General features: G+C 62.7%; 1 protein-coding gene across 3 annotated transcripts in view; it reads left to right on the forward strand.

The window, feature by feature from the left end:
• The window catches only part of RXRA (retinoid X receptor alpha), a 92,700-nt gene that overhangs the window by 13,413 nt on the left and 51,870 nt on the right, over positions 1-27,417 (forward strand). The window contains exon 1 of one of the 3 annotated variants that reach the window (XM_055325976.1): positions 15,039-15,702. The exons of 1 other annotated variant lie outside the window; for it this stretch is intronic. In XM_055325976.1, coding sequence (XP_055181951.1) covers positions 15,243-15,702 — 460 coding nt within the window. In that variant the 5' untranslated portion in view covers positions 15,039-15,242. Of the gene's footprint in view, positions 1-15,038; positions 15,703-18,900; positions 19,001-27,417 lie in introns of those variants that run through there. One more of the 3 variants, XM_055325983.1, reaches the window with a different exon arrangement.

Raw genomic sequence — 27,417 nt, forward strand, 5'->3', positions numbered from 1 at the left:
CCTGTAGGGAGGGCTGGGGGCAGGCAGGTCATGGCCTTGGGGTGGTGATCAGGCCTCTTGCGGGTGTCTCAGAGTGAGGAGATGGCCTGTCCTGGGCCTCCCTGCCCTGCGGACTCTCCACTTCTGTGTCCCCAGAGTACTAGGGAACTGTGGTCACCACTGTTGTCCTCCTGGCTGCCCGGACTTGTGCTTGGTGCTTGGCAGCCCACACCAGCTGGAACCTGGCACTGCAAGTTGTGATCTGGGTCCCCAGCCCATGTGTCTGTGGCTGGTGGGCTGCTGAGGGCTCTGACCTCAGGCTTGGCCCCAGGACCTGGAGCTCACGGGGCTTAGGGTTTCCCTGTTGTCCTCTGGTCCCAGCCACGGGGACCCCCACTTCCTTTCTGGTAGCTCTGAGGGTCTGTTGGCTGGAGGGTACTGGGCAGAAAGGGCTAGGCCTGGGTGGTGGGCCTGTTGCTTGCTGCTCCCCTCCCCCATCCTCCTTAGACTCTTCTCAGGGACTTGGAGGCAGAAGAACACAGGGCACAGGGACCTGGCAGGGTCACTCCTGTGTGGAGCCAGAGAGCGCATCATGTGAGTGTGTGAGAGAGCTTGTCAGCCTATGTGAGTGTGTGCGAGCCTGTGTGTGCAAGGCTGTGTGTGTGACCCTGTGTGCATGAGCCCATATGAGTGTGCAAGCCCATGTGAGCAGTGTGCCTGGGCCTGTGTGAGCCCATGTATGTGAGCATGTGTCTGGGCCTGTGTGGACCTGTGTGTATGAGCATGTGTGAGCCTGTGTGAGGATGTGTGTGTGAGCCAGTGTGAGCATTTGTGAGTGTGTAAGCCTGGGGTTGTGTTTGTGAGCCTGTGTGAGCCGTGCATATGAGCTGGTGTGAGCATGTGTGAGTGTGTGAGCCTGGGCCTGTGTGTGTGTGAGCCTGTGTGTGTGAGTCTGTGTGAGCCTCTGTGTGAGTGTTTGTGATTCTGTGTGAGCCCGTGCATATGAGCTGGTGTGAAGATGTGTGTGTGAGCTGGTGTGAGCATGAGTGAGCGTGTAAGCCTGGCCTGTGTCTGAGCACATGTGAGCATGGGGGCCTGTGGGAGTGTGCGTGTGTATGTGCATGCTCTGTTCCCCCCTTGCTGGCCAGCACAGTCACGTCCAGATGGCGGATCCCCCCCCCCCCCCCCCGCCCAGTCCTGTGAGGGCCAAGTGACTGTGTAGACGGCTGTGCGCAGGGAGGCCTGGGCAGGGCTGAGCCGGGCAGCGGAGGCTGGCGGGCTGGTGAGGACCTGGGGTTTTCTTGTGGGGTGCAGAGGATGGAGTGGGCTGGGAGCAGATGTGTATCCTGGGAAGACAGTCGGCCGTCGTGGGGAGGCTGGTTTGGGCTGATAGGGGCTGTCTCAGACTGGTTATGTCACCCCCAGGCTTCCCTGGCTGGGCCCCTGGCCCACTTCAGTTCCCCTGGGAGGGGGCTGTGGGCGTCAGATCCAGGTGTGGCCTACAAGGGCTCCTGGGGTGACAGGGGACGCTCTGAACTAGCACACAGGTGCTGCTGGGGCCCCCCATGAGACACTCCCACTGCTCCAGGCCCAGGCTGAGCGCTGACCAGCAGGTGCCTTACGGAGAAGGGTGGGGAGTGGAGGAGGGTCCTTGTGCCATGGGGGGTGACGGGGCGGGGGGTGGCTCATATGGGCCTTCCTTGCCCTCTGGGCGTCTCAGCTCTTCTCACAGTTCTGTACCCTGGAGAACCAGCTAGACCTGAGCCAGAGCCAGTCATATACACTTTAGTATGAATGAGTCTAGTGCCAGTCCTGGACAGGCCCAACAGGAAAGGATAGGAAGGAAGGCTTCCTCTAATTGTTCCACGAGGAAGTTCAGGTCCGATTACTGGCCAGGGAGCTGGGGCAAGTGGGGAGCCAGATCCAGTCTCTTACTCTAGTCTGGGGCTTTTATTTTGAGTGCCTGCCTTGGGTGGCAGAGTGCACGTGCAGATGGGGCCAGCAGTGGGAAGCATGCCTGGAGAGGAACCTGGCAGAGGTGTGAGGGGTGCCAGGAGCCTCGTGTGGGCCATGGTTGCACCCCTCCCTTCCTATGAACCAGGAGGTGGGTTTGTGCCCCACTGATGGTGAGGGAGGGGCTCAGCTCCTTGCCCAGGGTCACCTGGCTTGTTGGCAGAGCTGGGCTTTGAACTGGGTCCTTGGGATTCCTCTTGGAGTCTTGGAGTGTGTAGCTGAGGTCTTGGGGCGGCTGCAGCTGGGGAGGGGGGACATTCCTCGTCTGGGAGGGGCCTGGTGCTGAGCCCGCCCTGAGGCGATAGATGCCTTGTTTCCTACACAAACAACCAGGACTGGCTGGAGCGATTTTATTTTTATTTCCTATTTTTACTTCCCTGTTGGCTCTTTTTAGCAACTCGGGTCAGATAGGCCCCCGCCCTCCAGTCTCCACCCGGCTTCCTGGCCCAGGCTTGGGGCCTCAGAGAAGATGAGTACGTGTGACTCCAGTGGGGGGACTTGGCAGCTTGGCTTGCACTCACTTGGTGATGGAGAGCTCACTCCCTATCCAGCTGGTTCTGCAGGGGCCCCTTTTCATCCTCTAGGACCAGCCACAGTGGGGGGGGGGTAGCATGTCTTCATGTATAACTCAGTTTACTCACACCCCTCCCTGGTTCTCAGCTGGAGGCTGAGGCTAGGGGTAACCCGACAGGAGAGAGGTGACTGGTGTAGATGCATGTGCTGGGTAGGGTAGGCCGTGGATGTGCAGGTAGGTGAGTGTGAAGCATTCCTGCCTTGGATGTGGCTGGACAGGGTATGTCAAGGACAGGGCCGGACTGGGCCTGGTTCAGAGTGTGTCCACCCACTGGGAGGCCAGCTGTGCTGTGGGGTCAGCAAAGCCCACGCACAGGGCAGGGCTCGTGGATGTGGCCAACCAGCTGGGGTCTTCCTATGATGGGTGCTGCGGGGCACGTGGTGACCACAGGTCAGGGGGCGACTCCCCAGGGGCTCATGGCCCTGCCTGGAGTGAGGGGTCCTGGGCACCTTGTCTGCCTGTGTGAGCACAGCTAGGCCACGTGCCAGCATCTGGTGGGTTGGGTCCCAAACGGAGAGACTAGGCTGGAGTGGGGTTGGGGTTCAGGGCCAGCCAGCTGCAGCTCATCAGGTCCCCCTGTGCCTGTGCCAAGCCTGCAGCACTTACTCTGTTTACAGATGAGGCCTGGGCTCAGAGATGCCAGGCAGATCTGCAAGGTTGCACAGCTTGGGAGTGTGGGGCTGGCCAGTGTCACGGCCTTGCCCTATCTCTTACAAAGGAAACTGAGGCATGGAAATCTGGAATACTGCTGCCCAGGTCCCACGGGCGACAGCATGGGGAAGGGGCTGAGCAGAACAGCCCCTGAGTGGGGGGAGCTTGCAGTAGAGGGGGCAGGGCTTATCCAGGACCCACCGTGGGCCCATGTACATGGTGGGGGGGCTGCAGCGTCAGCATGGAAGGCCTGGGCGGCTTGGGTGTTGGGGAGTTGCTTGCCTGGATGGGGACACGGGACACAGACTGGCCCACCCTGCTGGTGCTTGCGGTGCCTGTGGTGTGCCTGGTGCCCCATGGCTGGAGCGTGCACAGGCAGGTGTGGGTGAGGGCTCGGGGCTCAGTGGGTCCAGAGGCCAGCCAGGGCGGCTGAGTACATAAAGGACACAGACTCGGGGAGGAGTCTGGGCCTGTCCCCCACCCTAGTCTGCCCTGGAAGTGCCCGCTTTGTGTCTGCCCCTCCATCTGTCCTGAACTTCATTCTGCTGAGCCCCACTGGTACCGGGGACCCCATGCCATCCTGAAGGTGCTGGGTGGGCTTCCCAGGTACAGCCTGTGGGCCCCCGCCTCCTGCAGGGCACCAGCTTTGCTCTCCCGGGCCCCGACATGGGCAGCCCCCAGCGCTCAGGCCCGCCTGGGGAGGATGGGGGCTCCAGGCCCTAGGAGGTGGCTGAGGACACCGGGGATGGACCTGCCCAACCTCCCTCCTGGCCCCTCCTGCCCTGGCTGGCCCAGGTGAGCGCAGCAGGTAGCCAGCCGTCGTCCTGTGCCTACATCCTGGTATGAGTGATGTGGGTGGTGCAGGCATGCACGTGTGGGCCAGGGATTGTTGGTAATCCCTTGAGTTGAAGCCAGGAAACTGAATCCGGCAGCTGAGGTGAGTGGGGGGCCACCTCCTCCCTGGAGAAGCCTGGAGCTTGCGGATTTGTCCCCACTCCACCCACGGGAGGTGGCATATGTGGGCAGGGCCCTCTGGCGGGTGCGGCTGCCTCTGTATCGCAGGGCGGAGGGCTCCTCTTCATGGCCTTGGAAGCCATGTGTGGGTTGGGTCGCTCTGGGCTGCTGGGCGGCTTGACTCGCACTCAGGCCTACACAGCACTGTGGACCGGGCCGGCATCTCCCTCTTGTCGTCTGTGAAGTGGGGTGATGGCACTGGCCTATGGGGTGGGTGTGCGGATGTACCTAAGCAGGGCCAGACCTTCAGTTTTCACGTGGGAGCAGGGAGGAGTGGTGGCTGGGGGACCCCTGAACTCAGTGTCCTCCTCTGCCTGGTGGGGAGAGGGATTTCTCGCTCTGGTGCTGGGCCACGGGGAGGCCTGGCTGTCAGCACCCAGCGGTGCCTGGAAGGCGGAGAGTGCTCCGTGCTGGGCTGCGCAGTGTGGGGAGGATGTGAAAGTTCTGCTGCTCCCCTGGGAGGGGGGATTTCAGGGGTGGCTGGCTCCAGAACCATCCTGGGAACTAGGAGTCTCCAGGGTCAGGAAGTGAGACCTGTTGGCAGGTGTGATCTTGGCACAGACCTGAGGGTTCTGTGTCCCATCCTGTCCCCACAGGCCTCTCCCCCTGGCGTGTCCTGGGTGGGGGTGGGCGCCCAGGGGAGTGGGCTCTGTCGGGGACCCCTGGGTCTTGAGGGACTGGCCCCTGCTGCAGGGAGTGAGCACCGAGCCCCAGAGTAGAGTGCTTCTGGGTTCCCCTTCTTCCTTCCAGCAAAGAGGATCTTTCGTAACTGTGGGAAAGAGCATTTCTCCCTGAAGGCGGGTGGGGGCGGGGGCTTGGTCAGCAGATGTGACGTCCCCCGCCCTCTTGCCCTCTGCCCTCCTGCCTGCAGTGCCCTCCAGCCCTCTGCCAGGGTGGGGTGGGCGTGCCTAGGCGGCTCTCACCTCAGACCTGCTGTCTCCCGTGGGGGCCCGCGGTGGAGCTTCCTGGCCGACTGTGCCCTGTGCCTGGTGTGCCCGCCGTGCTTTCGTCCCTGCGGCCTGATAGCAGTGTGCTCCCTGTCCCCTAGAGGCCGGTCCCCAGGCGGGGGCTGGGTGTCCCTGTCCTCTGAGGGTCCTTGCCACCCCGAATCTGCTCCAGACCCCAGGAAGGGATTAGGCTAAACGGATCCACCTTCATGCACACCCTGGGCTCCCGCTGCCCTGGCCCCTGGTGGGTCCCTTCCAGCGCTGAGAAGTGACGATGGTGTGGCTCACAGTCCTGGGAGGGGCTGCTGCGGTGGCCGGGGGCCAGGAGCTGGCTCGCTCAGCGAGGATCTGGCTGGTATGCAGTAGGCGCTTGGCAGGGCTTGGGGCCAGCAGACTTGGCTCCCTGCCTGTGCTGTTGGAAGGGTCTGTGATTCGGGTCCCACCCCTGTGTGCCTGACTCAGCAGCCACAGGGTGGGGGAAACCAGAGGTTTCTCCACAAAAACCCCAACCCTGGGCATCTGCCACCAGGGGCCCAGATTTCTCTCCACGGTGGGAAGTGGAGGCCTTGCTTCCTGCCTCCGGGTTCCCAGCAGGACATTGGGGGTGGGGCGGGCATGGGGGTGGGGCTGGGGCCGGGTCTTTGGGTTCAGCCTGGGAGTGTCTCCCCACTCCCCTTGCCCCGGACTGCACTCCCCCAGCGCATCACCCTCTGTGGCTCCCCAGTGCCTGCAGGATGAAGTCCTTACCACCCTCCGCTTGGCTTTCCCTCTGCCTCCCCTGCCCCCCCTGCTGCCACATGGGACACCCCTCAGCCCTGAGGAGCCAGGCTTCTGCCTCTGGGTCCCCTCCACAGCCTTTCTTCACCTGACAACTTCCTGTGCTGTCCAGTCTCCACATATGTAATCTCTTCCAGGGGCTCTCCTGGGTTGGGTCCCCTCCACCCCTCAGTGGCAGTGCCCAGTGTCCCGTCACCCTGGCGGTGGTGGCAGGATGGGGCTCGGAGCACCCCCTGCCAGGTTCAGTGCTGGATGTGGCCGTGGAAGGGAGCACTGAGGCTGTCCAGCAGGGGCCAGCCTTCTGCAGCCTGGGCTCCCTGGCAGGGGAGTCGGGGCTGGCACTCTCAGGGCCTTTGCTCAGTTCCTGGGACTGGGTGCCTCCAGCCACCTGAGGTTCCAGCTGCCCCAGAGGCCATCTGCGAGCACCTGATGGGGGTGGTTCGGGGCTAGGGCCTCAGTTTCTCACCGAGTGGGGAGACCGCCCCCCCTCCCCAGGGTGTCTTGGTACAATGTCTGCGCCTGTTCCTGGAGGTGGGGCTGCTGGGGATGAGGTTGAAAGTGGCCTGAATGCAGAGGTGGAGTTTCATGTCCCCTTGGCCGCCTGTGGTGGGTGCTCATGGTGGGCTCTGGCCATCTGTGGCCACCCCAGGACCAGCGTGCAAGCTTGAGAAGCTTCCATCAGGGGCTGCGTGGCTTTGGGCAAGCAGGGGCCACGACCAATGCTTGGGTCTGGGGTTGTGCGCTGTTATCCCTCGGACCTTGTGCTCCAGGCTGGGCCCCTGCTGCGTGGTCCCAGCTGGGCATCTGATGGGAGCCTGAGAGCCCCCCACCCGTGGTGTCAGGCACTGGCTGGATCCTACACGTGAGCTAAAAACAGTTCTTCCCTGGGGGGCGGGGGGAGGCGACGAGGGAGAGAACAATCGAAGCTGAAATTAATTGTGCCACTGCTCTCCTCTTGCCCCCCACTCACCGGCGATGCATAATGCATGACCAGGGAAAGTGAAAAGTAATTAGAGTCTTGAGTCGCCTGCTTCATTCATGACTAAATCTGGGTCAGTGCCTGGCACGGATAAGCGTGAGTGGGTGCCTCACGGCAGGACGATGGCAGTGCTACTGCACTAGCTCTCTGTGCTGTGCCCAGGTGTCCCCTCCTACAGGAAGTCCTCCTAGATTCCCCCCACCCTCGCACTTGGGAGGCTCTTTCCCATGCCTGAGGCCCAGTGTCTTTGCATCTGATGGTGTCTTTTCCTTACCTTCCCTGTTGGGACCCTATTGGGGGCTGGCAGGAGCTTTTGGGGTAGGGCATATGGGAGCATGGGTGACAACCCAGTGTGATGTGCCCAGGGACCACACGAGGCCTGCTTGCAGGGCTCGCTTGTTCCAAAACACTTGACCCCAGTCGTGCTGTGCTGTTTAGATCTCTCCCACGCTGGCACGGCCCTTGGGGTGAAGTACCAGCTCTGGCCCTGGCGTGCTTCCCGCTGGGGAGGCGGACCAGCTGTGCCGATTTGCTTCCTTTTGCTAGAATGTTCCCTGCTCACAGCCTTTGCACGTGCTGTGCCTTCCCCTGAATGCCCTTCCTCGTATTGCCCCATGGCCCCAGTTCTCTTCCTTCTGATCTCATTCAGGTGTCCCCCCATGGACCCTGTAACGGCTGTGGCCTCTTCCCCTGCAGTCACCCTCAACCACCTCGGTCTGCTTATTTCCCACCTAGGGCTCTGCTCCCCTGACTGGGGTGTGGGCTCTGGGACTGTGGGTGCTGCAGGGACTGCTCATATCCCCACGTCTTCACAGTGGGTGCAAGAAGAACGTGGCCAAACCCCATTTCTGGGGTCACGACTGACCCTGCCCTCTGCCTCCTCCCACTTGGGACATAGTAGGGTACCCTTAGTTACGTTGGGGGAGGACCCTGGGCCTTTGGGGGAGGATCCCTGGCCAAGGGGGAGGGTCCCTGGCCGTGGGGGAGGGCCCTGGGTGGTCACTGTGGAGGCAATAGGTAGAGGTGAGGTGGGAGCCTAGAAATTGCCAGTGGACAGATAGATGGCACAGTAAGCTGGGTGCAGAGCCTGGCAGAGAAAGGGTTACAGATTGAGGGAAGTAATAATGTTTCTAATTCTCCTTTGTGATTTAATAAAAATGTAAATCGTGGGCCGTACAGGACGGCCCACCTCACTGTGGTGTTGATCGAGATGAATTGCGGGCTCCTGGTGGTCAGCCTGCCTTTGTCTCCACGCCCCTGAGCCGGGTGCCTCTGCGGGCCCAGGAGGCAGCCCTCTGCCTGCATGGATGCAGAGTTGGAGTTGGGGGGTGGCGCCCCGGGGGTCTCCTGGAGCCTGCTGAGGAGGAAGGCCCGGGAGGAGGCTCCCCACTGACTCCTGCACCCCCTCTCCAGGGAGCTCAGGGGCTTGGCTAGGATGGCCTGAGGTCTGCGGTGACTATGGTCGAGTCCCAGGTCCGTGGGGTGACGTTTGAGGTGAGCTTGCAGGGTGGGAAGAGGTAGCAGGCAGAGCTGTGGAGGAGGAGCTTCTGGGCTGAGGTGTGTGCAAAGGCCCTGACACTGGAGTTACCTCGCCTGGCGAGGGTCAGTTCTGGGGCCGGTGCTGGGTCCCGCCGTGGAGTGGGGCAGGGGTTGGGGCTGGTGGGAGGCCAAGCCAGGTGGGGGACAGCGGGGGACTGGGCTTGATGGGCCTGTCCTGCCAGCCATGGGAAGGCCCTGTGGGGCTCAGCGGGGAGCGAGGACTCTGGTGGAGTTTGGGGGACCCTGGTCACTGGTGAGAATGGTCCAGAGGCTGTTGCGGGGGGTGTGCTGGTGGACCTGGGTGTTCCTAGAGCCAGGACGGGGTTCTGGCAGCTTGGGCCACCCAGGGGGTTTGGCCTGGGGGATGGCTCTGTTTGTGGGGTGTGGCAGGGGCGGAGTCTGGAGTTCTGAGTGGGCTGTTAGGATGGCGAGGTTGCACAGGGCTGCGTGGAGACCGGGCTCATGCCCGGCCTTGAGGGAGAAACTTGGGACGCTGGGGTCTGCGGTCAGAGCATAGAATGTTCTAAGAGGTTTGAGGGTGAGAGGCAGCGGGGTTCACGGTGGTCTCTGCTGGTGTGGGGAGCATGGTGTCTGGAGGGATGGGGATTCGGCACAGGTGCCCTCGGAGCTCAAGACAGTTGGAGCAGCATCCTGCTGCGAGTGGATATGGGCCAGGCTCAGCAGAGTTGAGAGGCTGTGGGGACTGTTCCTCAGATAGTCTTGTCCCTTCCTGAGAGAGGTTGCTGCCATGTCTCAGACCCACACTGGTCCTGGAGTCCTGCGGTCCTGGGGTCCTGGAGTCCTGCGGTCCTGGGGTCCTGCAGTCCTGTGGTCCTGGGGTCTTGCAGTCCTGGAGTCCTGCGGTCCTGGGATCCTGGAGTCCTGTGGTCCTGGGGTCCTACAGTCCTGCGGTCCTGGGGTCTTGCGGTCCTGGGGTCCTGCGGTCCTGGGGTCCTGGGGTCCTGCGGTCCTACGGTCCTGCAGTCCTGGGGTCCTGCGGTCCAGGGGTCCTGGGGTCCTGGGGTCCTGGAGTCCTGCGGTCCTGGGGTCCTGGAGTCCTGCGGTCCTGGGGTCCTGCAGTCCTGCGGTCCTGGGGTCTTGCGGTCCTGGGGTCCTGCAGTTCTGGGGTCCTGGGGTCCTGCAGTTCTGGGGTCCTGGGGTCCTGCGGTCCTGCAGTCCTGGGGTCTTGCGGTCCTGGGGTCCTGCGGTCCTGGGGTCCTGCGGTCCTGGAGTCCTGCGGTCCGGGTCCTGGGGTCCTGAGGTTCTGGGGTCCTGGGGTCCAAGGGTTCTGTTGTGTCTGTGCCTCTGCCATCAGGCAGTGCAAACTCACCAGGAAGCTTCCCTGGGACACTGGGCCCTGGGGGTTCTGTGGTCCCCAGGCATAAGTGGACCTCTCCTGACACCAGCTTCGCCCAGCCCGAGTAGCAGCTGTGGGTCTCGCCACAGAAAGAGGGTCAGGGGAGGAACAGGCCTGTTGGACACCTAGCTCTGTCACCCTCCGGGAAGGGAGGGCCCTCGCACCTGGTGTGGGTGGGCTTGAGTGTGCACTGCTGCCCTGGCGAGGATCCACCCTGCCTCTGGGCTCATGATGGGCGTGGGGGTGGGGGCATCCCCGAGCGTCTGCCCCTGCCTCATGAGCGCCCTTGTGGAGGCTTTGCCAGGAGCTGCCAGACCTGCTCCGGCTGGGCCTGGAACCACCACCCCTACACTGGTGACGTGGGGGCCTTTCTCCCTAGCTGCCCTGGGCTCTGTGCTCCGTGACCTCGCGTTGTCGGTCCTGCTTTGGCCAGCTCTGGGCAGGGGGCACCTCGGCCTGGGGGCAGGGCTTGGCTAGGTTTGCTGGGTGGGGAGGGAGGGCAGACCTAGATGGGCCAGTTGGGTGTGGACAGGGCCTCTAGGGCTCTGGAGGGGGGCCCGCATGTGGGAGTGAGTGAAGGAGGGCAGGCTGCTTGGGTGGACCTCAGCTGGGGGCTGGGAGCTGCTCCTGGGGCCGAAGGGGAGGTGGCTGCCGGTGTACTCGTGAAGTTTGATGTCTCTATGGTTCTGTAGGACCAAGCGAGTCCCCTGGGTGACCACCAAGATTGGGCTGGGGGCAGGGGTCTCTCAGCCGCTGAAGCTCTGCATGTGCAGGAAGCCCTCGTGCACCCGCACAGGCATCTGGATGGGCAGGGGGAGGGGCAGATCTCTCGGGCCCGCCGTCTCGTCCCCCGGGGCTTGGGGTCTGTGGTCCCATCCAGGGCTGCCCGCACCCTGGGATTGGAGGGTGTGTATTTGGCGCCAATACACCCCTGAGTTCCAGCTGCACGCACCCGAATCCCCGGGGCCGAGCCCGTGGGCATCACCCGCTGGGGAGGGCCGTTCCCCAGGGGGCTGTGCAGGGGGAGCGCATGGACAGCACGCGCTGTTGCCTTCCGCCTTCCATACCTCTGCCGGAGCATGCGCAGGCTGGGCGGCCTCACGGGCCCAAACACAGTGGAGGCATCCTGCCCACCGTGTGCTTTGACTGAACAGCCTGTCCGGGGCAGCCGGGCGGCTGGTCAGCATCAGGCGCACAGGGCAGGTGCGCGGAAGCCACCCCACTCTTGGCAGGAGGGAGCGAGGCTGTGGAGGGAGGGGACGGCCTGGGGAGTCCCAGGGGACTGGCGCCCGGAGCAGAGCACTCAGCCTGGAGTCGGCCTCAGAGTGCCTGGGCACACGGCCTGGCCCCACTTACAGCTGGGGCTCTAGGGGGCCCTCTGAGCCTCAGTTCCCTCCCCTGTAAGGGAGGGTGCAGACCCACGTGGGTGGCTGGGGGTTCCCTGGGGCTGCCTGCAGAGGGGCTCACGCTCCCTCAGGGATGCCCGCAGTGTCTGTCCTGGGTCACCTTGGCCCTGTGGCGGGCACCTGCCGATGGCACAGGAGGGATGGTGCCTGCCGGCAGCGGGTCTGCCTGTGCATGAAATGGAAGGCACCTGCCGGGTGGGGCTCCCTGCTGTGGGCGCCTGGCCTGGGCCGACTGTAGCTTTGCTTCCCCAGTCCCTCCCCTCCTTCTCCTCAGGGCCAGAGTCTCCAGGCCACACTAGGGGCTGCTCCTTTGGGATCTTTTCATTCTCTATGCAGAGGTGGACGTGGGAGGGAGGTGGGCCGGGTGTCCTCGCGCTGCTACCACCGCACGTGGGGACACTTTTTAGAGAGCCCAGAAGCTCCCTAGAGGTCAGTTGAAGTGCCTCCCCTTGTCGATTCTATGTCTTCTTCTGTCCTCATCTGCTGGCGTCAGCACCTCTGGCTATGTGCGGTGTGCTTGTCAGGGGCCCGGCGTCCCACACCCTTCTCACCTGGCCATGCTACTCGGCCAGGGTGGGCAGAGTGTCTCCTCTCCTGCCTCAGCATTCCCTCCTGAGAAATGGGGGCAGCCCACTCAGCCTTCAAGAGAAGCCATAACCGCCTGCGTGTCAGGAGGGATTGGCGTTAGGGCCCGGGCCCTCTGACATTTGTTTAGGAAACTAGTGCAAGTGCTGGTCCTTCAGGAGGGTTGGACTGGTGTCGGAGGTCCAGCCATGCCTAGGGGAAGTCACTGCTGGTGGCCTCGGGCCACAGCATCCTTCTGCCAGGACTTACCCACGGGAGGCTCCTGACCAGCAGCAGGGTCTGTGGTGTACCCAGAGCAGGGACACCGGGAAGGAAGAGCCCATGGCCCAGGGGACACGCAGGGTGCTGGCTGTGGGGTGGGCAGGCATCCAGCCCCTACCCCGTGGGCTCTGTTCCTCCAGACTGCCCTGACTTTCATCCCAAACTGGGTGTCCTCCCAGCTCGGGGAGACCCTGGAGAGGGCAGGGATCCTACACCTTGGGAAAGGTGATCCCCTCCCCAGCCTGTGAATATTTCATCAATGGATTAAAAATTGAAGCTGAACCGTACCCGATCGAGGAGGGCAGAGAAGGGGCGCTGCCTCTGTGTCAGGCCTGTTGGAGTATTTTTCTTGATGACGGACCCACATCAATTAGAAATGGTACTGCAGTTTAAAAAAGCCGTTCTGTGGCCTTCTTTAATGAAGCCTGAGACGTAATAGCCAATCGGCTGCTGTGAGTGAATTTTTGACCATCAAAATGAGAGGCGAACGGTGCACAGCAGGGTTTGTCAGAGCGGGTGTTCCGGGACCGTGGAGACATCAGTGGAGGCCACGTGGAGCTCTGTGGCCTGGCCCCGGGGTGTGTGGCTGGCATGTGTTGAAGGCATTCTGGTCCGTGTGCATGTGTAGGGTTGGGGCGGGGGGTAGAGTCTGGTCTGCATATGTGGGGCTGGGCGGGCCTGGGTGGCTGAGGTCTGGCTTCCCACTCGTCAGGGGACCTGCTGTGCTTGTATTGCCTGGTGCCTGGAGAGCTGGAGCCCTGATGGCCCTGCAGCAGGGAGTAAGGTCACACCGTCAGCCTGGGGCTGGTGATGGTCCCAGGAGTGATATGTGGAGGGTAGGCGGGTCTTGGGTGCAGTAAGGGGACAGTGTCCTGGGCCCTGGGGCTGAGGAGGAGAGGGCCTTTCCCTGGGGCTGCCCACGTGGATTGATGGGCTGCTGGTTAAGAGAAGACGGGCAGGCCCCTCTGCCCCTGGGCCTCCAGGCCCACGGGAGCTGGGGCTTGGGTGGACAGTGCCACTCCAGGTGGGCGTGTTGGACTCCCTGGTGGGTGCACTGGATCAGGAGGACAGGGAGGTGGTGGCATGAAGCCAGGCCAGGTGGCGGCTTGCCAAGGCCCTCTGGGGTCTGAACGGCTGCCACATCAGGGCCCCTGGGTACATCTTGGGCACAGGGAGGATGCAGGGGCCCCGCTGCAGGCCCCTAGGCGGGCAGCGCCAGGCTTGGCAGAGCTGCCCTGCCCCTCCCTGCCTTGCTCCTGCCCAGCAGCAAGCAGAAGTGGCCACTCGCCAGGCAGCACACTGCCCAAGGCCGAGTGTCTGGACCACCCAGCCTCGGGCCACTTTCCTGCTGGGCCTCTTGTTTTCCTTTGGCGGGTGGGAGCTGATCCCAGCGGCTGGCGGGTGCTGCAGCAGCTCCTGGGTGTCAGTTCCCCCAGGTGTGGGAGCTGTGGGGTTGGCTGGGGGACCGGTAAGCGGTGGCACACGGAGGAGGGGCTCCCGCTCAGTTCTCATCGTCTGTGTGCATGTCGTGCAGGGGTGCAGAGAGCGCCCTGGTTGGCTGTGAGAGCAGGGGTGCCCACTCCCTTTGGGGGCCTCTCCGGGCTGAGGGGAGGTAGGAGCTGAGTCACCCAAAGCATTGGGGGCACATGTGCTCTTCCTCCCCATCTTCCCTCGGCATGTGGCAGTGAGTCTGCACCCCGGTCTTTTCCCTGCCCTGGGGACTCAGCCCGCCATCCTGTGGCAGGCATTGCTGGGCACTGTACAGCTGGCTGGGCCCTGCGCTTTGGGGTGCTGAGTGCAAGGGTTCTGGCTGTGGTGTGTGGGCCGGGGGTACAGGTCCACAGCTAGGGTCCTGGGGGCTGGGGACCCACCGAGCTGGCTCAGCTGGGGAGGCATGCTCATTTCCTTAAAGGAGTAGAGGGCTTCTGGGGGACCCAGGCTGTGCGTGTGCCACGTGCATATGTGTGTGTACGATGTCCATGTGCAGATGTGCTCACACCTGTGCACGTCAGGCTGACTCCCTCCTTGAGGCCGGGCTGCTGGCATTCCTTGCCCTAAGCAGACCTTCTTCACTTGCTTTCGGGAGTAGTGACTTTACCTGGTGGTTTGCCGTTAGTTTCTTGGACCCTGCCTGTCCCCAGCACGTGCTGAGCCTTCCCGTCCTCCCGAAGGTGGCACCTGGGCGTACCCCTCCTCCAGGCAGCACGTAGTCTGCTCCTCCTTGTCCCTCTCTGGGCAGGAGGCTCGAGGTGCCCTCTTTGTGGCCATGTCAGGTCTTGGAAAGGGAAGGGGTGCCTTCGGAACGTGATTCCTTTACAGGGCTAGGTGTTCCGTTTTGGTAAGTCAGGGCACCTGTGACCTGAGATTCCTGATCTCTCTCGGTCAGGGTGATGTTGGCAAGACCCAGGGCCGGTTCCACACATACCCACAAGCCATGCTGAGGGTGGGGTGAATGCAGAAGGCTTTGTCTGCAGCTAGGGGGAAGCGTGCCCAAGGTGCTGGTTCGGATGGGGTCAGCATGAGACAGAGGTGCTCCCAGTGGTCCCCAGGCCCCTGGAGGAAGGGAGCCTCGGCTTGTACTGTGACTACTCCCATCTCCATAAAACACCTCCTCCCACCTCAGCCTGGGATGGCAGAGGCGTGGGTAGCCGGCATTCCTGCTCTGATTGGTGGAATCAGTGGGGCTTGGCAGTGAGGAGTTGGCCCCGGGAGGAGAGCGTGCTGTGCCGTGGTGGGTGGGTGATGTCTGCCAGGGAGGACAGGGACAGGAAGGGGCACGTGTGGCACGGGGCTGTCCTGGGTCTGCTGCCTCCCGCTGCTCCTCCACTTGGGCTCCTCCCCCCAGAGCTGAATAATGGGGCTGTGTCTGTTTCTGTTGAAACTTGTGCAGCATTTTGCACTGCATGCTGCTCGGGCGCTCCGCATGCTCTGTCCGTGAGTAGCCTGGTGGGGAAGGCCTGTGGGGCCCGCAGAGTGCTGGGGTGAATGCATATACCCCATTAACTGTAGCCCTGCATTGGCCCGGCTGCCCTTCAGGGCCATCAGGGTAGTTTGGAAGCTCCTGGCACCTGGGCCACACCCGAGCCCGGCTAGATCAGCAGCTCTGCGGGCGGTGCCTGGGCCCTGGGGCTTTTTAGCGGCTCCCTGGCGATCCTCACGCATGGTCAGGTGGAGACCCACTGGCTCAGTGCATCGGGGCCACATCCGTGTCCTCCCCACGGCTCCGTGTGAGCACACACGTCCGCGAGTGTTGAGTGTCGCGAGAGGTCTCAGTCTTCAGGAGCTCTGTTGTTGCTGCGTCTCAGATCTGGGTCAGACCTCACCCGTGCCCCAGGCCCTGCTGTATTCCTCCGGCTATGATTATCTGAGTCCTCCATCTGTGGCTTCCCGCTGTAGACCTGACTTTCCCTGCTGGCTCCCACGGGCCTCCTGGGCCTCGGACAGCCTCAGGGGCCACTCTGAGCCTGTCAGAGTTCTGGGGTGTTTGGACCAGAGGGAACTCCAGAGCCTGGCTTCCCTGCTCTCAGGAGGCTGTACGAGGAGGGCATCCCAGGACACAGAGTTCCAAGAAGGACCGGCATTCCTCTCTCCTCTGCCCAAGTTGGCCTCTGGGGGTCCAGGTGAGGCTGTGGCTGGGCATCCTTGAGCCCTCCTCTGTGCCCAGCTCTGCTCCTGCATACTGCTTGGGCACTAGCCCAGGGCAAGAGGGGCAGGGGGGCTTGCTGGGCGGGGGGAAGGTCTCCGCGGCTTGTGTCTGGTTCTTTTTTCCCCCGGGGTCTGTCCTCTCCTGGAAGAAGAGTCGGCCCAGGCCCTGGGATCTGTGATGTGGGCTTCCTGGGTCAGAGTGAGCAGCGCTGGGTGAGCCAGGTCATTTGAGCTCCCCAACAGGGCCGGGGGCTAGTCCACCTTAGAGGATCCTGGCCTGCTGGCACTCTTAGCCAAATCAGCCCGCCCCCACTGTCTCCTGGCCTCAGCTTGCTGGTTTGCCCTCAGGAGGGCTGGACTGCTGAGTGGTGCTCAGGGCTCAGCCAGGCCTGGGGGGTGGGAGCGGGGATCCCTGCTTGTCAGTTTGTCACTGAGGTTTCACCTCCCAGGTGGACTGGGGAAGGAGAGGCATAGGCCCAGGTTGAGGGATGTGGTGTAGCCCAGAGGCAGAGCTGGGATAGCACCTGTCAGTGGCCAAGGCCCAGTGAGGGCCACTGAGGCTGGGGAGGTACCCAGCTTCTGCCCTCAGCGTTCTCCAGCCTGGAAGGCTGGTGGGTCCTGGCAACTCCACAGTGGCAGGTGGGGATCCAATGGTCCTATGGCCTGGGGAGTTTCTCCCAGGGCCCTGCTCTGCCCTGCCCTGGAGTCTGCACGTTTGGAAAGCTTTGTGGTACCCTGGTCCCAGGGGCATGGACGTTTTGAGGTTGGCCTGCTCTCAGGTGTCAGGCAAGCCCTGGGTGGGGGTGCTTGACCGTGGCTGGGCTTGGGCCCACCTGCCCCTGGCTTGGGATGGCTGCTGGGCCTCGATGTCCCCCCACAGAGTGGCAGGGCTCTGGCGCCCCCGGGGAGCATGGCACAGGCTTGTCCCTGGCCGGGCCTCCTCCTCCCAGTGGCTCGAAGAGCCTGAACCTTGCTGGGCTTGGCTTCTTCCCCTGCCCCCCTGGCTGGCTGGGGCAGGCAGGGGCCTTTTGGGAAGCTGCCACACCTCCACCCAACTTCCCAGCCCTTAGGCCTGAGGACTGTGTTGGCTGTTGTGGGTGACCCCCCCACGTGGGAGCAGGGGACTCCTGGCAAGTTACTTAGCCACGCTGAGCCTGGCTTTCCTCAGTAGTGAAGTGGGGAGAAAAAGTCCTACCTTGGGTCTTTGTAAAGTGTTAAAGCATGGTCCAGCTCATACCTGGAATGCACACACACAGGATGTGGCAGTCGGGCCGGGCTCACAAGAAAGATTCCTGACGGATGGCCAGGCTGAGGGGGCCGAGGGACTTCCACTGTGCGCTCCTACTGTGTGCCCGCCACAGAGCCCTGCACATGAGGGCGCCTGGGCCGGCTGGCCCTCTACCCCGAGAAGGCTGGGGCGAGTGATGCCTCACCCAGGGGGGTGTCTCCCTCTCCCCTGCGAAGGGCCTGAGTGCCCTGGTTGCCAGGCACATGGCTGTTTAGTGGCTCTTGGACCTGACACCTTTGAGCCGCGGACTGGGGATGGTGGATTTTCTCATGGTTCTGCTGGAAGGAAGGGAAGGTCACAGCGTGGCTGGTAGCAGGTTTGGCCTGCAGTTGGGAAAGAGCGGCTTTCTCGGGGTTTGGCTACCCCGCCCCAGCCTCACCCTGCCCCAGGGACAGCTCAGCCCCCACCCCATGACAGAGGGCGTCTCCCTGGGGCCCCCTGCTGGCCTGCCTCCTCCCCGCCCAGCACCGGCAGGAGGCCCAGAGCCCCAGTGCCCAGGCCCCTGCAAGGCACCCCCGGGAAGCCGCGGGTCCTGCACCAGGCTGGAGGGTGGTGGAGGCACAGCGAGGGCAGAAAAAAAACAAAACAAGAATCCGCCCCCAACCCACACCCTGGGTCTCCTTATCTGTCCCACAGCCTGTTGCAATCGCTTGCTTGGTGCCGTGGAGAAATGCGATGGAACAGATAGTCACCAGGCGCGGAGCGTCCGGGCCAGTCGGACGGGTTTGGTTCCTGCCCCGGGTGGAAGGGAGAACCTGGCCGTAGGTCACTGCCTCCTGCCTGCTCGGCCGGGCTCCTCATGCGTCCGTCCGGGGAAAGGGGACTTTGGAAAGGTTCCCGCCTTGGCCCCTGACCTGTAGCTGTGATGTCAGGTGTCAGGTGCCTCCAAGGGAGGGGTGGGGGGTGGAGGGAGAGAGCTCTGCTGGCACAGACGGCTGGCAGCTTCTGAGGCCCGGTGACCCAACGCCCCGCCCCCCCCAAGCCGTGGTGCTGGCGGCCAGGGGACAGGCTGTGGTGGACATAATCAAGAGCAGATTTTCGGTAGAAAGTGCTCTATGTAACCAGCAGTCAGATTTCTGTGAGCCAGAATCTTTTGGAACACAGACAAGTGCCAGAAGGAGGCCGAAAGGGCTACCCTCTGCTCAAAGCCTCTGTTTTTAGAAACTTGTGTATAAATCATGGTTTCTTCATAAGTTTATCAGTTTTGCCCTGATGACCTTTGACCTGTGTTATCATAGGACGAGGCCTTGGGGACAGTTTGTAGCAAACTTGAGTTCAGCAGGGAGAAGGGACAGCCAAGGAGGAGGGAGAAGGTACCTGTTGTGACCTGGGCCACCCTGTGGAAGGCTGGGGTGCTTCAGGGACCTGGGGATGTGGCAGGGAAGTGGGTTGTGGGTGGCCCCAGGATCTTTTTCACACTCTGGGGCATGGTTGGCATGAGGCATGAGGTTCCCGTGTGTTTTTGTGGGCAGCCCCTGGTGGTTGTCACCCTGAGTCCCTGCCGCCAGGGCCGCCCCAGTGCCCTGCCCAGGTGTGAGCTTCTGTCCCGGCCAGAGCTGAAACGGCAGGCACTGAGTGTCCTTGCCTCAGGAGGATCCTGGCCTGGCCAGGCCAGTCGGACTGTCAGCAGCCACACTCGGGCAGGGTGTAGGTGATGAGGGTGCAGGGTTTAGCTGGGCTGAGGGGCAGGACAGGGGCCGTTGCAATCCTGGTGAAAAGACCTTCGTTTACGTGGGCTGGGGTGGAGCTTTCGGGAAGTGACAGTCTGCAGGTCCAGACAAGTGAACAGCCTATGCAAAGGCCCGAAGGTGAAAGAGGAGGTCTGGGTTTGTGTGGGGAGGTCAAGCGCTGGGGCCAGGCGGGTCTTAGAGGCCCTGCACGAGATCCGGAGTTGATGCTGTGGGAATCATGGAAGCCCTGTGTGCGGGAACCAAAAGGTCCAGTTCCAGAGACTTCTGCAGGAATCCAGGAATCCGGCTTTCCAGGTTTCTGTGTGGGTGTGGTTCAGCAGAGTGGTGCAGCCTCAGGCTCCCTCCTCCCGCCCGCATCCTGGCCCGGGTTGTCAGCAGGACCGGGCAGGGCCCTTCTGGGGCGGGCTGGGGTCTCCAGGAGATGGCAGCCTTGGCAGGTCTGAGTGCAGCCTGTGTGTGAAGGCGTGCTGTGCAGGCGGGAGGATGCCCAGGAGCCCTTCCATTGGCCGTGGTGAGCCCCAGGAGGGCTGGGGGTCCCAGGATGGAAGGAAGGAAGGGGTACAGGTGCCCCCTCATGGGCCGAGCCTCCCCCTTGCCCCTGCACGGCAGAGGGGCCCATTCAGTTCAGGGAGCCTCCACTGAGCTCAGTGGGTACAGAAGCTGGGGTGAGGCCCTGGAGGAGACAGGGTCTGCAGCCTGAGATGGGGGGCGGGGTGGAGGCTGGATGAGGGCTGGGGTGCAGAGGCGGCCCTGGAGAGCTGTCCTTGGTTGTCGGGGTGAGAGCGAGGGGGTGAGTGTGCCTTTTGAGTTGGGCTCTGGGGGTGCCTGCACCGCCAAGGTGCCTCCAGGTTGGATTTGACAGCCTCTGATCTCAGAGCAGCTGGGGGAGACTGCGGCCTAGCCATGGACGGCACCCAAAGGTGTGCAGAGGTGTGGGGCTTGGCGGCTTGGATGGCGCTGCCTGGGGGCCTCTTATGTTTTGGAGCATGCCCTGACATAATTACCTGGCAGTAATGAGCTAATTAGTCACTGTGGTTGCCCCACTCCCCCTGCCCTGGGCACTCTGCTCTCCTGTCTTCACGTCCCCTTCCTCCTGTCTCTGCCTGTTGCTCCTCCCAGCCCCCCAGCCCCTCATTCTCCCCCCAGGGGACACCGAGGTGGCTTTGTGGGAGGGGCTGCACAGGGTGGGACCCCGGGGGGTTGAGGCTAAATGCCCCTCTCCCCATCAGTGGGCCTGGATTGATTTTTCCTGAAGCTTGCTAAAGATCCCTCACTCACTCTGCTAATAACACAATCCAAAACCTAGTAGTTGTTTGTGTCCCGAATCCCAGGAGAGAGGCCCAGGGTCCAGAACAAGTGAGGGTTGACCCCTGGTGGGAGCAGGTGGTAGGCCGTACCCCCACTCCCGTGACAGCCCCTGCCCAGGCCCCAGGCTGTCCCCCCGTCTGTTTCCCTCATGGGCAGGACAGCTCAGAAGGGAAGGGGCTCAGCAGCTGAGGCTCCTCATCACCCCGCCGAAGGGCAGGGGAAGGTTCTGGAGCCGTCCGGGGTCCTGGGGCTGGCGAGTGGGCAGGGAGCCAGGCAGGGCAGTGGTACAGTGATGTCATGCCCAGGGCTGGTTTCCTCTCAGCCACCTCGGAGGAAGTCTTTCCCTAAGGCCCTGTTTTCACGGTGTCTTGCCTGGGGGCGGCCCTGGGTCCCTGGGCCAGGCTGGGAACCCCGACCCGGCTGTGGGGGCTGGGATGGCGCCTGGCTGCCGCCTGAGCTGTGAACGCTGCACATTTGCTTGTCGCCAGGGGTGGGGGCAGAGCAGGCAGGAAGCAGCTGTTCCTTCCCACTCCCACCCCCCTGCTGATCACGGGATCATGCCCAGTGGCCCTGCACCAGCCCAGGGTTCGAGGGTGGTCTCTCTGAGCCCGCGTCCTTTCCCGAAGGACTGGCGTGGATGCATTGGGTACCCAGCGTGCCTCTAGATGCTGCTGCCACAGTGGCTCGTGGCAGCACTCAGGTCTGAGGAAGGTTCTTTAGCAACAGGTCTGGACTGGGGCCTGCCCTGTGTGGGCTGCTGAGAGAGGGGTGCTGGCTGGATCTCCTGGAGGGGATGGCTCCATCCAGGTGCTGGGGGCCCCGGGCTGGAGGGTAGCCGTGGAGCTGAGGTAGGGCACACCTCAGGGGCACCTGGCCCCCTAGGACTGTGGCAGGCAAGGTTGTGGGGAGGGGACCCCTTCACCAGCAGCTGTCAGGGCTCCAGCTGAGCCCTGTTTTCCTGGTCTGGGGTCTGGGAGCCCTGTCTGGGTGGCCTTGGAATCCAGGAAGCCTGGCAAGGTTTTGGGGGGGCCTCATGCCAGAGGAGCCCCCACACTGTGCCTGGCTTGGGCCCACAGCTCCCTTTGGTAAGCACCTCCTCTCCCCGGCTCCGCTCAGATCTTATCTGATGGGAGAGAGTGGGCCTCTTGCCTTCAGACTTGACTCTCCCACGTGCCCTGCCATCTGACTCATCAAATTAAAGTAGTAATCATTTTGCTGATTTATCAACTAATGGTTCTGGAACTTTCTTTGGGTCAGGCACCTGGTCTCAGCCCCAGAGAGGAACTTGGAGATCCTGTTGAATGTTCCCATTTCACAGATGGAGAAACTGAGGCCTCCCTCAGGCAGGTGGCTGTCCCTACGCCCTGGGTCCGATGACCTGCTGGAGCTGAGGGCCTCCTGCGTGCAGAGGCCCATTGGAGGACCTGGCCCTGTGCTGTGTGTCCCACTCCACCCCTCTCTCCTGCCCTGTCCAACTCCCGTCCATTCAGTGGGGGCGGGGACAGATGACACCTAGGGCTGAGGGCACGGAGGTGTTGGGGCTCTGGTGCAGTCCATCAGGGACCCTGTGCTGTTGTCAGTGGTGCCGTCTGTTGTGAGTAACAAGCTTTTTCTTCTTGTTGTGACGTGTGTCTCCTAACTGCCAGGAAGCATCTAATGACTCTGATTAAAATCAGAGGGACTCTGGAGATTCCTTGTTGGGAACCAGCCTGTGGCTCTCAGGACTGCCTTCAGTCTGCCTAAGTGACCAGGTGGTGGCGGAAGGTTCCAGAGCAAGAGCTCAGAGCCTCAGTGCCTTGGGTGTCCTCCTGGTCTGACCTGGGTCAGAGATTCCCCTGCTACTCTGCAGACTGGAGACCACAGTGTCCCCTGCAGCGAGAGCCCTGGGGAACTGCTGGCTGGTGCCTCAGCTCCTGTGGGGGCTCAGCTCCTGTGGGACAGCTGTGGAACTTGGCCCACCTAGCTGGTGGGAGGACCTCCAGCTCTGGCCTCCCCCAGCCCTGAGCATGGACCCCCCCTCAGCCTTTGTCCCACTTCCCCTGTAGGTGGGGTTGGGAGGGGACATGGTTCCAGAGGGTCAGCTGTGCTGATCCACGCGGTGGTGGCACTGCCCACCCATGCCTTCAGTGGGTGCCCATCGCCCCTGGGCTAACCCTGCATCCCTCAGCCCCTGCCCTGCCAGGAGCCTCAGCTCTTGTTCCCCTCGTGTGTCTCGGGCAGAGGTCTCTGCCTGGGATGGACCATCCCCTGGGCCCCTTGCTGAGTTGGGGTCCCCATTGCACACTCCTGCAGCCCCCAGCACTTCTCCCTTCCCCTCACTACGCTGCAGGCCTGAGCCCGTGCCCTGCCTCCATTTGAACCACATTCTTCCTGCTGAAGCTCCGCTGGCGGGGCTGGTGCTCCTCCCTCCCACTCCCTTCCCCTTCCAGAGGTGCTGGGTGCTTACTTCTGCAGTGCTCTGCTTGGGGACACAGACCCTCCTGGGGGGGGGGGTGATGGTCACCATGTCCAGTGATGGATGTAACCCAAGCGATGGCTGCAAGCCAGTGGGCAGCGGGACCTCATTGCTCTCTGCCCCACGCGTCCAGCTGTGGCAGGGCCCTTCCCTGCCAGGAGGGAAGGGGAGGAAGGCATCCATTTAGAGAGGATCAACTAATTTCACACCTCACTGGCTTCCCATCTGAGCGCCCATCCCTGTGGGCCCGGGGTGGACCCTGCATACAGGCTCTCGCTGGAGTGCCCCTCACCCCTGCAGGGGCTCCTGTGTCTGGTTCCTGTGACTCGCTGGCAACATGTCCAGGAAGGCCCCAGGTGGTATGCCTGGCTGGAGGGCCATGTGACGAGGTCGTGAGGACAGCACCCGGAGCCCTACGTCCTGAGCTGGGCCGGGACTAAGGGCAGGTGTGCGCTTGGCAAATACGGTGGCACAGCCTCCCGTCCGCCTGCGCATGGCCGGCAATACCCCTTTCCAACCCTGAGAGTGCTGGGGTCCTCCCGTCCAGGGCAGCGTGCACTGTCCAGGGCTGATGGGGGGGACGAGGGTGGGCTTCCAGGCAGGTGCAGGGTGTGTCACTTGGGCCCCGACCTGCCGTTGTCTTCACTTTGCTTAAGTGGTATGGGGAAAAGTCTTCCTTAAGGACTCTACAGCTAGATACCCCAGCTGATCCCAAGAGACGGTGGATTGCTCTTCCTCCCATGCCCTCCTCCTGCCTGCTGTTCTAGACTCTTCCATGGGGGTAACATGACCAATCTTGTTCTCTTTCTAAATCTCAAGCTAAATTAGGACATCTCATTGGGCTGAGCTTCTGAGGTCCATGGAGTCTCATTTGTGAAGTCCAGGTGTTCACGGGCAGGGTGCAGAAGTCCCGGGGTGGGCAGGGCAGAAAGTCGTGCGATGGTCCGCCGTGTGGGCACCAAGAGCCTGGGTGGAGACTCGCCAGCTGATCTGCTGGGACCCGGCCAAGGTTGGCGGGTCAGGGAAGAGACGCTGGGCGTGTGGGCTTTGAGTGCCCAAGGCAGGGCTGGCCTCTTGGCCCTGGATGGTGGCCCCGGCCTTTTTTTTTTTTGGCCCTGGCCTTTTGAACATCACAGACGAGGATATCCATCCCCTCCCCTTTCTGTACCTGCCTCTTATGGAGGAGGAGACAGGCTGGGGAGGGCTGTGCCTGGTCCTTGTCACCCTGTGTGTGAGGGGGCCTGTCCTACACCATCTGGGGTGTTTCCTGCAGTGAGGGCTGGGCAGGTTTGGGTGGGGAACGTAGCCGGACTCAGGGTGCTGGTTTCGACCAGGCCTTGGGAAAGCATCCTCATGTGCCATCTCGCGGGGTCCTCTTGAGAACCCCCTTTAAAGATGAAGAGATGGAGACTTGGGTCCACATCCCAGTAGCCTGCCAGCACCTGGCTGAAGCCCCTCTGCTCGTCTGCTGTTTCCTCTTGGGGGCAGAGATCCCCAGGTGGGGGAGCCAAAGAGGCGTTTGGGTCCCGGGCCCTGCGTGTCCCCAGAGTGTGGGCCGACCCAGCCTGTGGGGACAGAATTTGGTGGGTATGCTTGCTCCTAAGGAAAGCAGCTGCACTGTGTGTTCCCGTGTGAGACCTATTTATGGCTTATTCTCCTGGCTTATTCGTGTGTTTGCGTGCACCAGCCTCAGTGTTAGACACTGGGCTCTGGTGCAGTGTACGGCCAGGCCCCCTGCTCCGCCAGTCTTAGCCACAGCTAGCCGGATGAGGTGGGGTGCCAGGCCCAGTGGCTTGGGCTGTGTGTGTACTGGGTCCTCGATGTCCCTCAGTGGCCTGGGAAGGGACAGTTGGACCAGTTTTATGTCTGTCCTTGGCTGGAAACTCTGGCCAGGGGTAGCTCCGAGGGGCTAGGTGGACTTATGGAGGGGCACTTGGCTTGCTCCATGGGGGGAAGGTGTGTCGGCAGAAAGCGTTCCCCTCCCACCCTATCCTCCTGTCAGCACAGGCCCAATTTGGGGGAAGGGTCCCATATGGGGTGGGGGGCTTGGCCCACGTGAAGTGCATACAAATGTGCAGCAATGAAGCTGGGCCCTCCGTGTGTCGGGAGGTCAGGGGTCAGGTGAATGATCTCTAGGGGCATTGTTCTGTCTTGGCTGGAGCCTTAAGACTGTGGGAGTTTTGTCTGGAGCCTCCTGCACCCCTTCCTTCCTGGAAGGGTCAGGGTTGCACCCCAGCATCTCAGGCCGGCCTATGAGAGCTTCAGCAGCAGCCTTGGGAGAGGTGTTTTGCCAGTCCCAGAGTGGGATCGAGGCCCCGGGATTCCAGGGCTTCCGTGGAGGGGCTGTGGTCTTGGGGTGGAGGGCGAGTGTCTCCAGCATCGGTGCTGCCTGGGTGGTCTCGGACGTGTGGAGAGGGGGAGCGGCTTCTCCTCTCCCCCTGCACTGCTGGCTGCCCCTCCCGGGGCCGCAGGCCTTGGCTCGGACTCAGGAATCCCACATTATCTCAGGCCGCTTCCAGCTTCCTCAGTAGGGCGCAGGGCTGCTCCCCTCCGGCACTGGCCACATCTGCAACCGATTACCTCGGGGTGTCGGCGGTGGAGTGATCGGCTGTGGCGGGCTCCCGGGGGCTGTGGAAGTGGCACCCTCCCCGGCACCAGCCACAGCTGCGCCCCTGCCTAGGCCCCTGAGGCCTGGGGAGGCTGGGAGAGGCCGGCCTGGGGCCAGCGTGGCCGTGGGAGGGCGAGGGGAAGTGTCCCTCCCCAGTGAAGAGTTGGGAGGGGCTGGAGGATGTCTGTGGCCAGCCTGGTAAATTCAGGTCAGGGTCTGAAGGGCCTGGAGGGACTTTTCCTGGTGTGTGGGGAACAGGGGGCGGGTCCCTTGCCTGAGGTGGTACTGTGCCCTGGGACCCAGGACTGACCCCTGCCTCGTGGGTGCCAGCTTCTGCACAACTGTGCAGGCTGTGTCCCTTGGAGGGGGATCCAGGGCAGGTGGCCAGAGCAGTCCAGGAACCAGCCACCTGGGGGGAGGCCAGCCACATAGGGAAGGTTGGTGGGCTTCTGTCACCTGGCGCCTTGGAGGGTGTTATGGGCCTGGGCTTTGCTTGCCCTTGAGCGCAGGAGCACTTGGAGCCCATGCACCGCCCTTAGCACCCGCAGGTGGAGAGCCGAGGGGCAAGCTGTGGCTGTCCTTTCCCTCGTCAGGGCCCCCCCACCCCCTAGGACCCGTCTAGCCTATCCCTGGCAGCCACACTGGTTCCTGGGCCCTGGCTCAGCCCGCAGTTTTTGCTGACCCTGCAGGAACTGCTAATTAAGCTAATAGTTCCCAGAGCTCCCTGACATCAGTTGATGGGATCGGCCTTGCTGGAGAGACTCTGTGATAAGACGCTCCCCGCCTGCTTGGTGTAATTTGTTATTAAACAAACACAGCTCAGTTCATTACGAAGCTGTCACTGCCCTCCCGGAGGTGCCACTGGTGTGCTGGTACTCCAGGCCCCGGGCTGCCCAGCACCTGGCTTCTGTGATCCCTGGCAGCCTGGCTGCAGTGGGTGTGGATTGGGGCCTCCCCGGGCCCTGGGGGTTCCTCCCACTGAAGCTAGGGGCTTCCCCAGCCTGAGCCCAGGGCTTGAGAGAGCCCTTGGGCCTCATCCTGGGGACTGGCAGCCTGCAGAAGATAAACAGCATGGCGGTGGTCACATTAAGGCTATGTCTCCTCCCACGTCCTGAGTGAGCCCCCATCCCTGAACGGGCCTCCTCGTGGTGAAGGAGGACATGCCTGGGTGTGTGGCTCTCCCTGTTCCCAGCTCTGGCCCCCTTGTACCTGGGGCTTGCCAGGGGTACAACTAGGCCTTCAGGGGCAGCTAAGGCCTCTTCCAGAAGGGACAGCAACCCCTGCCACTCTGGCTGCCCCAGGGTTTTGGTGAGGATGCCTCTGGGGGCCAGGGGTTTCCTACCTAGGGCTGGACAGCTCCTGCCACATGGGAGAGATGCTCCCTGTGGAGTGAAAAGGCCCGGACAGCAGAAGTTTCGAGAGAGCTGGCTGTCCTGCTTTGAGGGAGAGATCAGGTGTGCCGTTCTGCGGGGCGGAGTGCACACCAGTGTGTGTGTACTTGTGAGCGTGAGGGCCCTTTGGGTCCCGTTGTCCCTGGGAGCTCCCCACAACCCTGGCCTTGTCCAGATTTGGGAGTCCTGGGCTCAGTTCAGGTCCCACCTGGGGCCGCTGGGTGACCTCGGTAGAGTTCCTTTGCCTCTTGGGCCAGGCGGGCACCTGTCCCCAAACTTCCACACTGTGTCCTGCAGCCTCGTGATTCGGAGGCCAGAGGGGGCAAGAGGAGGGGCTGAGTCAGGAGGCTCCTCGTCCGAGCTAAAGACTGCTTTAACCTGAAACTTTGCTTGTGTCACCTGCATGCAGTCACACATATACATGTGGGACCAGACTCCAACTTGGGTAGGCCAGTGTGACGAGCTGGGCGTCAGCTGTGCCTCACAGTGTCGAGCAGGTGTTGGACTCTGGCTGGGCTGAAGGTGTGCTGGGGTGCTGGGCATGTGGTGGGGGGCACCTTGTTGCCGGACTCCCTGGGACAGCCTGGGCCTGACCCTTGGTCTCCTGACATGACCTTACCAGGGGTTGTCTTCAAGGGCCTCCGAGGGCCATGTGGGTTGATGGGTTTGGACATCCTTGTAGCTGATCTTGAACCCCGGCTGTGTTCCTGGCAGGCCCCCACTGGCCAGCTGCTCCCACTGTCTGGAGCGCAGGGCCCCCTGCAGCCTGGCCATCTCCTCTTGGTGCTGGGTTCTTCCTGAGGCCTTTCAGGCCACCGGAACCACCCGGGCCTCCCTGCTTTTCAGCCCCCAGCTCCCTTCTGTGTTTGCGTACTAGTTCCCCTTTGGTCTCCCCCAGGGGCTCCTTGCATGTCCTCACATCTGGGGTGAGGCGGCCAGCCAGTCTGCG

Source organism: Nyctereutes procyonoides, unplaced genomic scaffold (assembly GCF_905146905.1).
Source record: "Nyctereutes procyonoides isolate TBG_1078 unplaced genomic scaffold, NYPRO_anot_genome, whole genome shotgun sequence".
NCBI lineage: Eukaryota > Metazoa > Chordata > Mammalia > Carnivora > Canidae > Nyctereutes > Nyctereutes procyonoides.